Source organism: Gastrolobium bilobum, unplaced genomic scaffold, assembly GCF_033153095.1.
Source record: "Gastrolobium bilobum isolate Gb01-03AN ecotype WA unplaced genomic scaffold, APGP_CSIRO_Gbil_v1 utg2836, whole genome shotgun sequence".
NCBI classification, from domain to species: Eukaryota; Viridiplantae; Streptophyta; class Magnoliopsida; order Fabales; family Fabaceae; genus Gastrolobium; species Gastrolobium bilobum.
In genome coordinates, this window is record NW_026897502.1 from 247,540 (window position 1) to 256,879 (window position 9,340).

The 9,340-nt window shown below is 38.8% G+C and overlaps 1 protein-coding gene across 1 annotated transcript; it reads right to left on the bottom strand.

Moving 5' to 3' along the window:
* Window positions 1–373: 373 nt before the first annotated feature.
* Window positions 374–8,993, bottom strand: LOC133307483 (serine/threonine protein phosphatase 2A 57 kDa regulatory subunit B' beta isoform-like). The gene is made up of 2 exons (XM_061507997.1): window positions 7,577–8,993; window positions 374–1,017 (listed from the first exon to the last, which is right to left on the bottom strand). The coding sequence occupies exons 1-2, from the start codon at window positions 8,708–8,710 to the stop codon at window positions 691–693; spliced, it is 1,461 nt and encodes a 486-aa protein (XP_061363981.1). The 5' UTR covers window positions 8,711–8,993; the 3' UTR covers window positions 374–690.
* Between the last annotated feature and the right edge of the window lie 347 nt (window positions 8,994–9,340).

Here is a 9,340-nt window from a genome sequence, read left to right on the forward strand (position 1 = left end):
ATTTTTTTCTTTCTTCTTAGAAATATATTATAACTATATACTTATCAGAGTACATAATACATAATTATAATAGTACCATCGCATACTCACTATAACAGTTACACTCAAAATGCTCTCATGATTTGGAGGGTATAATAAGATTTTGAATATTAGATAAGCTAGTATTTCTGTTCTCTTCTAACCATAATACTAAACAGAATTAAAACCAAACGGAATTTACGGTCCTGGATTTGATTCATACAAATTGTAAACTCTCCCTATGGCTTGTGTCATGCCCAACCATGGAACGAGAAAACTTCATCTGAAAATTGGTTCACCAAAAAGCAATGATCAAAAGCACCATTTCCCCCTTCATTGGACAAATGCGGAACGTTAAATGACAACTTCATTGAAGGAAAATAGAAGTTTGTATTTACAATTAACACAAGATATTGGATATAAAGAATGAACCAAAAAACAAGGAGGTAATAGATCAAAAGAAACACTGAAAACCTTGTTCAGTAAGAAACAGGACTCACAAGCTTGTCAATTTGCACATCCTGTTCACCACACCTTGTAATTAACATAAAATTATAATTTCTTCCTTTCCAACATACGTCATGCAGTAATGCAGCCGTGTTGTAACCTCAATATAGGAAGAAATTTCTGCACAACAACCAATGTGAAAAGAAAAGTTGCGGCCCCAATTTATCAGTTAACCAAAACCATATCATCCCTCACGGCTTGTGCAGCCACTGCTTCCAATTTCTTCCATGTTAACTCTCTCTTCTCTTCCAATTCTCTAGCCCTTGCTTCCTTCTCTAAGTACTGGTTTTGACACTCTTCAAACAGTTCGGCATCCATCTCCAAAAACATCTTCCTCACATTGGCTGTTAGCCCATGCACTGCTCGGTTCCAATGGCTATTCATGTTCTTTTCCAGAGCTTCAAAGATTACTGGCAATATAACATTTCGATTCTGAGCCACTAAACTTATAATGTGCTCATTGTTCCACAAGTAAAGTGCTCGTTCAGCAACCTGCCATGGATACAACAATTGTCAGAGAGAGCAGTCAAGAGAAATGAAGACACATTTTCCTTTACTACTGTCAAAGGATGGGATTTATCTTTTATCAAAAATTGATATTATATATAATATAATCTGACCACCTCAATGCATAACCAATCAAACTAGTAGGTCCAAATTCAAAAGACCCTAAATTCAACTTGGTTTTCCGCAGGCCTGCTAACCACGCGCCCAATCATTTTAGATTACAAAAAGCAAGATATTACAATCTTAACTACCATCCCCATGAGTGAGAAACAAGATTTCAAATGTCAGCCAAATTTTAGTAAGAAATAGCAGCCAACTAAAGCCAAAAAATGACAGCTAAGGCCAAATAATATTGAGCATAGTATTTCCCCAGTAAAGCTGCTAAAAAATGACAGGAACTAAGCTCAATCAAACTAAGCGAGAAATAGCAGCCAACTAAAGCCAAACTAAGCTCATGTCATAAAGCTGCCAAAAAATGTTCAGCCTATATTCCAGGAACCGATGAACCAAAAAATGAAAAGAACAAGTAGAGGCAATGTTGCTGTACTTTTTCTTAATCTCCCTCATTCATTGATAATAATAATATGCTATTGTTTTTATGTGCGTGATGTGCGTGTTCTCACATGATTTTTAACAACAAAGGACTCTCAAATATATAGATGTAACATAGTATCATAAGCTTCTATGCATTAGCGTCCCAAGTGGGATTGGAACTGAACTGAACACACACTCTATCTGTAGTGCTCTCTCCACTCTAGATCCCATCCATATTATATCCCTTTCCTGCTCCCTTCTCCCTCCACCACTCTTCTTTCCAAAAATGTGCGACTATTTCCACCTGCTTTTGCAATTTTTCCTCTACATTAAATGTAAACCCAAATGCCAGCAATCGGCATCAGATATACTTGTCAGAAGTATTGTCTTTTCTTTTTCTTTTTTTGTACATGAAGTATTATCTTTTCTTAGCTAGAGTGCTAGACTCAAATGAAGTTGCACTTTCCTAAGCAAAAAAATTAAGTACGCAGACATTAAACCAAAAGAAAAATATATATACCAAATTCGAATATTTCTGTCTACAACGTATTTACTTTCCTTTTCTAGGATTGTTAAGGTAAGAGGACAAAAAGCATGAAAAGTGCCGAATAACATGAAAACAAAAGGCATATATTTAAAGGGATTTATTAGTCTCCTTTCACATTGTGAGCAATGAAGAGAGAGAGAGAAAATACTTGAAGGAAATTGTAATTGAATAATTCTCTTGTGTATTGAAATGTCAAATGTAACTTGATTACAATAGACTACAGATCCATATATATGTATGGATCCTATTCTATCCTATTCTATGGGCCTATCTTATCCAATGGGCCTTATTCTAATCAATGGGCCTTGTATGGCTATTACCCCCCTTTAAGCTGAAGTGTGGTTTGGAGCTCCAACACATGAAGCTTAAATTTGAAATTAAGAAAGTTGGGCCTTGACAAGGGCTTGGTGAGCCCATCTGCTATTTGGTCCACCGCAGGGATGTGATGAACGGAGACTGCCTTGCTGACCACCTGTTCACGGACGAAATGTAGATCTAGGTCAAAATGTTTTGTGCACGAATGAAACACAGGGTTGGCTGATAGTTGAACCGTGGAGAGATTATCACAATAAATGGTTGGGGATTGCGGAAGAGTGACTTTAATTTCTAAAAGCAGTGATTTTGTCCATGAAAGTTTTGCAATGGTGGATGCAAGAGAATGATACTCCGCTTCAGTGCTTGATCGACTGACCACCGTTTGCTTTTTCGAGGACCAGTTGATGAGATTAGAGCCAAAGAAAATGCAGATTCCGCTTGTTGATCGTCTGTCATCAAGATCGGAGGCCCAATCAGAGTCACAATACGCGGTGAGGTGGAAATTTTCTGATGGATGTCTGGTGAGGCCATGTGAGGTGGTGCCATTGAGATATCGGAGAATACGTTTTACGGCTTTCCAGTGGGTGTCAAGGGGGTGGTGTATTGACAGACCTTATTGACACTGAAGGTGATATCTGGGCAGGTTATGGTGGCATATTGGAGGGCTCCTACTATGGAGCGATACTGTGTGGGGTTAGGATGTGTGGATCCATCAGTGGAGGTGAGTTTCATGCTGGAGGCCATGGGAGAAGGAACAGGTTTGCAGTTATCCATTTTTGCTCTCTGTATAAGATCTTGTATATATTTGGTTTGATGAAGATGGTATCCTCCTGTAGTGGTCTTAGTGGCCTCAATTCCTAGAAAGTAGTGTAGTTGACCTAGGTCTTTGAGGGCAAATTTGGTGTGGAGAGACTGAATGATGTTTGTAATCACTGTTGAGGATGAACCTGTTATGAGGATATCATCGACATAAACTAAGATGAAAGTGATACTGGTGTGAGTGATAGATATGAACAGTGAAGAGTCACATTTGGCAGTAGTGAAACTAAGAATGTGTAAGGTGTTACTAAGTTTCTGGAACCAGGCCCTTGATGCTTGTTTGAGTCCATATAGGGCCTTTGTTAGGTGACACACAGGGTTTTGTCCGTGTGAACAAATCCTGGTGGTTGTTGCATGAAGACTTCTTCGTGTAAATCACCGTTTAAAAAGGCGTTGTTGACATCTAGTTGGTGTATGGGCCATCCTTTGGAGAGGGCAACAGAGATGATGATCCGAATGGTGACTGGTTTGACTACAGGGCTGAAAGTTTCCTGATAGTCAAAACCCTCTTGTTGATGAAATCCCTTGGCTACTAATCGAGCCTTGTATTTAAGAATCGAACCATCTGGATTGTATTTAGTGCGGAAAATCCATTTGCAGCCAATTGGAGTTCTGTCTGGTGGTAGGGGAACAAGTTTCCATGTGTTATTGTTGAGAAGAGCATTATATTCATCTGTCATAGCTTGGAGCCAGTGGGGTTGGGTCATGGCTTGTGTGGCAGTGGTGGGTTCAAGGTTGGTTGTGTAGGCTTGTGTTTGAAAATCCCTGCTTTGGCTCTTGTAATCATGGGATGAACTGAAATAGTGGTGGGATCAGATTGTGGGAAAGATGTGTTGGGGGATCTGTGTTGGGCAGTGTGTGGTGTAGTGAGAGGGGAGGTAGGAGGAGTTGCAATAATAGGTGGAGTGGTATCAATAGGAATGGTGGGTATAGTAGGGGTAGATGATTGAGTAGATGAATGAGTTGAGATGGGTGTGGTATTTTTGCTGTAAGGAAAGTCAACCTCATCAAAGAGGACATGTCTGGCTATGATGAGTTGGTTACTGGGGCTGAGGCATTTGTAGCCTTTATGTTTGGTGCTGTAGCCAATGAAAGTACATTTGGTGGATCTGAAATCAATTTTGTTTTTATTGTATGGTCGTAGGTAAAGGTAGCAAACACATCCAAATGTTTTGAGAAAATGGTGGTCAGGTGATTTGTGAAAAAGAGTTTCGTAGGGTGATTGATTTTGTAATGTGGGGGTAGGTAGTTGGTTGATGGTGAAAGTTGCAGTGAGAAAAGTATCTTCCCAAAATTTAGTGGGAAGGTGAGAGTGAGCAAGAATAGCTAACCCTGTTTCAACTATATGCCTGTGTTTCCTTTCAGGTTTCCCATTTTGTTGATGGGTATAAGGGCAAGACAGCCTATGGATGATTCCTTGCTCTTGAAGGTAAGGACCAAACTTGAGATATTCCTTGGCATTGTCTGTCTGTAAGCTTCTGACCTTTGTATTTAATTGTAGTTCTGCCATGGTCTTAAATTGTAAGATGTTGAAAGCCTGTGATTTGTTGGTCATGGGATAGATCCAAGAGTAGTTGGAGTAGGCATCAACAAAGAGGATGTAGTAGCGTGCTCCTGAAGTGCTTTCAATGGGAGCTGGTCCCCATATATCTGAGAGAATAAGTTCTAAAGGAGAAGAATATATTGTAGCAGTAATAGGTAACTGTAATTGATGCATTTTGGCCATGCAACATGCTAAACATAGATTGAAATCTGTTTTATTTATAAAAGGAATGTTGCATTTTCTAAGTACGGATTTTACAATAGGAAAAGCAGCATGTGCTAAACGTTGGTGCCAAAGATTTAAACTGATAGTGTTAGTAGTGTGATTACAAGTAATAGTGTTGTGTGTATCTAAATGTGCAGGTGTAATAGCTAAATTGGAGATGTTAGCTTGCTTGGACAGATTAGTTCCATCAAAGACATAGAGCCCATTTTCAATTCTGCCTTGGAGAAGGATCTCCTGAGTAGCCTGTGATTTGATGCAGCAATTGTTAGCATGAAATTCAAAATAGACATCATGGTCATTGGCAAATTGGGACACACTTAATAGATTCTTTGTCAAACCAGGAACATGAAGAAGGTTAGTAAGAGTAAATCTTAATGAATTGACATTTGAATGAAGAAAAGAATAACCTGTGTTTTGTATTTTCAGGTTTGAACCATTACCAACTTGCACCGAGTCTTGGCCAGAATAAGGAGTCTTGTTGATTAAATTGTTGGAGTCTGGAGTAAAGTGATTGGTTGAGCCAGAATCTGGGTACCAATTGGAATCTGTTGTAGAGAAGAAATCAGAGGAGTTGTCTTCATCATGTTGTCTGGGGCCAGGGTATTTGGTGACAGTCATGTTGGCTTGAAGATTGGAGTTATTGTTGTTGATGCTGTTGGTTTGAGGGAAAGGATTTTGATAATTCTGATTGTACCGGTGAAAGCATTCCCATGCTTGATGACCTGGCTTGCCACAGACTTGACAGGAAGGGCGATTGGTGGTATTGCGTCCTCCTGCTCCTCTTGTGAATCTTCCTCTAGTGTATCTTCCACCTCTGTTTGAAGGAAAGTTGCCTCTGTTGAAGTTAGAGGGGTTGTAAGGTTTGCGAAATTGCATTTGGGCCATATTGGCTTGTAGAGTTGTGGTTTCACGAACTCTGTCTCTCAATACGTTGTTCTTGAGCCATGAGGAGGGCTTCAATTTCTCCTACTGTATAGGCATCAGTTCTTGAAGTGATGGAGGTGACAAAATTGTCATAGTCTTCATTAAGGCCATCCAAGATAGCTTCAATGTGATCTTCGGTGCTTATGGGTGATCCAGTTGCTGCTAAAGAATCAATAATCTTTTTAATCTGAAGTAGGTATGTTGATGCTGGTCCTTTTCGGCTGGTTTTCAATTGAGTTTTCAACTGTTTGATACGGGCTCTAGTGTGTGATGTGAAGAACTCTTCTAGTTTTGTCCAGATTTGAAAGGAAGTTTGGCAGCACACCATTCTTGTGTAGACTGTTTCGGACATAGAGGACAGTAGCCAAGATAATAGCAGTTGATCTTGTTGTATTTCGATGGATCTTGAGGTTTCTTGATCAACATTAGTGTCTTTGTCCATTGATTCTTTTTCTTTTTCTGAAGTTGTTGATGAGCTTTCTTTTGTTGTAGGTTTCGTTGGAAGTTCCTCAGCAATGAAGCGATCAAGATTATAGCCTCTGATGGTGGCAAGAGCCTGTTGTTTCCAGGGCAAAAAGTTGTCTTCATCGAGTTTGAATGAGACTGGGTTGGAGAAAGATTGAACTAAGGTTTGAGTGCGTGATTTGGCCATGGATCTTTTAGCTCTGTGATACCATGTGAGAAATGAAGAGAGAGAGAGAAAATACTTGAAGGAAATTGTAATTGAATAATTATCGTGTATTGAAATGTCAAATGTAACTTGATTACAATAGACTACAGATCCATATATATGTATGGATCCTATTCTATGGGCCTATCTTATCCAATGGGCCTTATTCTAATCAATGGGCCTTGTATGGCTATTACACATAAGATAATTATCTTATGTTGTAGAGAGAAAATGGATGGATTCCACAATTACAAGAAAAAAAAAAGTGAGGTGCGAAAATCAAAGTGAGAGATCATAAGAGAAATTATCTTATGTAAAAGGAGAGTAATATTTCCCATATTTAAATTCGTGTGTTACAGTAGTACAGTGGAAACTATTATATATAGCGACTATTACCGTTATATGACTAATGTCTAATACAAACATGTGATACTGGAAACCTTCATGGCAGAGAGAAGATGGTATTTCTATGATAACATGCTAAATAACATGGAAACAAAAGACAATTGTTTTAAATCTGTGTATTACAATAGCAGAGTGGATGCTTTATTATATAGTGACTATAACAATGCATAAGTCTAATATAACGATGTGTCACTTCTTAACAACCTATTTAGAACACTTCTAACAAAAAGCTTCCCGACCAAAGTTTCATAAGGAAAAGACAGTAGGCAATGATAATCATTCCAACATCCAAGCAACCATACAAAAGCCCACTCACGTATATTGTCCAATGATAATAGAAAAGATGGATATATTACATGATGAATTAGATTTTAGAGTATAAGTAATCTCAGGCAAAAGCAAACAGTTCTCTTAAGCTACGAATATCCTATCCGTAAATGCATATATATATATATATATATATATATATATATATATATATATATAAACCATCATTTTGGTATACTAAAAGCTGCATATGCAAAGTAGAGCTAATGAAAATAAGTTACTGTGGTCAACAGACCTGAAAGTGAGGGCTGTTAAGGCAGCGCCCGATCTGCCTGAAAAGAGAGACCATGCACCGTAGAAATTCAGCAGGTTGAGTTGCCTCCAGAACCTCTTCTAGTTCTCCAAGAAAAAGAACTTCCTTATGGCAATTTGTGACGGGCCAGTACTTCAACAGTCCCCTGATCACAGGATCTGCCAACCTGTTGTCTTTCTCAACAAACTGAACAACGCAATAAGACAATTGTTGATGATATGAGGAAATGGATTTAGGCTTGTGAAGTGGTATAAGAGCACGGATTAGGAACAGCTTATGCTCCTCTTTCATTGGCAATGCAAATCCATTTATGATACTGCCCAGGATCTCCAGCAACTCAGCTACACCATTATGTCTCTGTGTTTCAAATATAAACCGATAGAATATATTGTTGATAGCTTTCCTTATGAAAGGCCTGTGCACCATGAACTTGCCATAAATCCGGTGAAGAATTGTCTTCAAATACTCGCGCTCGCGCTGGTCCTCGGAATCAAACAAGTCAAGAAGTTTCAAAACAAATACATGATCAATGTAGCGCTTGGAAGTCTTTATATCGGTCTCAGATGCCACAATGTACCTCAACAGAATTTCATACACAAGCTGCAAATGTGGCCAAGAAGGATCCATATATGTGTCGTCATCTTCAGGATCCATGGTTTCAGTCCCTGTATTCTCATGGGATGCTGGAGGCAAACAACGGAAAATGTTAACAGACACCATCGCAATAAGCTCTTCTTGATAATCGCCGAATCCGAAGGACCCCGATTGTATAATATCAACAAGCTCGTAAAGTGTTTGGCGTTTGATTTCCTTTTCATAAACGGACTTGAGAGTGTCTGAAAAATCGCACAAGAAGCAACACAGTTGAATTTTTTGCAGAAACAAAGTTGGACGTTCTGAAACAGCAACTTCGTGCAGTGGTGGCAGTGGTTTGATTACGGTGGGATTGGGTGGCGCCACCGCACGAGGCGAGTTTTGGGGCTCTGAATTGGCGGTGGCTGCACGAGACGCATGCTTCACAACTACTTCGTAAAATTGATATCCGTTTGCAGAATTTTCATTGAATGCCGATTTTGCTGATTTCTTGTGGGCACGCTTAATGATCTTGTTGAACATTTTCGAGAAATTAGAAGCATATAACACCAGAATTTGGTTGAACCAGGGATTTCTGGGAATAAATCTTACACCGATAAAAAAAACCCTAGAAATTGGAAGAATGTTTGAAAGTGAAAAACACAAGAGAAATACATAAATGGGAATGGGAATGGATGCGGACTTTGAATTCACAAACCCAAAGCCTTAATCGCGCGGCTTCTGAGTTGGATTCGGGAGAAACGCCCAATCATCCAACACGTAATCGACGAAGCGCAAAATGACTCGCATCCAAGGCGTCCTTCAGTGACATAAATAAAATGAGCAAAAAGTGGAAAATTTGTAAAGGGGAAATAGGATGTTTAGCTGTTTGGGACGCGAGAAAATTCAAAGACAGATAGAAAATTGGAGTCATTAATGAAATCAAAGAAGATTATTATGGCCCAAAATGGTTATCGTGCCCAAAAATTACTACTACCCAAAACACAATATTAGAGCCAAAAAAAATTATTATAAGTGAAAAATTGTTAAAATTGTGCATAAAATCAATACTCTTTTCGATGTCACGTGCAGAAGATCAATTTATGAAAAATAAAAATTAGTTAATATTTTTTAATACACAGAAACTGTAAACGCCAAAAGTACCAATAATTT

Coding starts and splice junctions, on each gene's coding strand:
- LOC133307483 (XM_061507997.1), bottom strand. CDS start 8,710: ATGTTCAACAAGATCATTAAGCGTGCCCACAAGAAATCAGCAAAATCG. Junction 1,018..7,576: donor TTAACAGCCCTCACTTTCAG/GTCTGTTGACCA, acceptor TATCCATGGCAG/GTTGCTGAACGAGCACTTTA.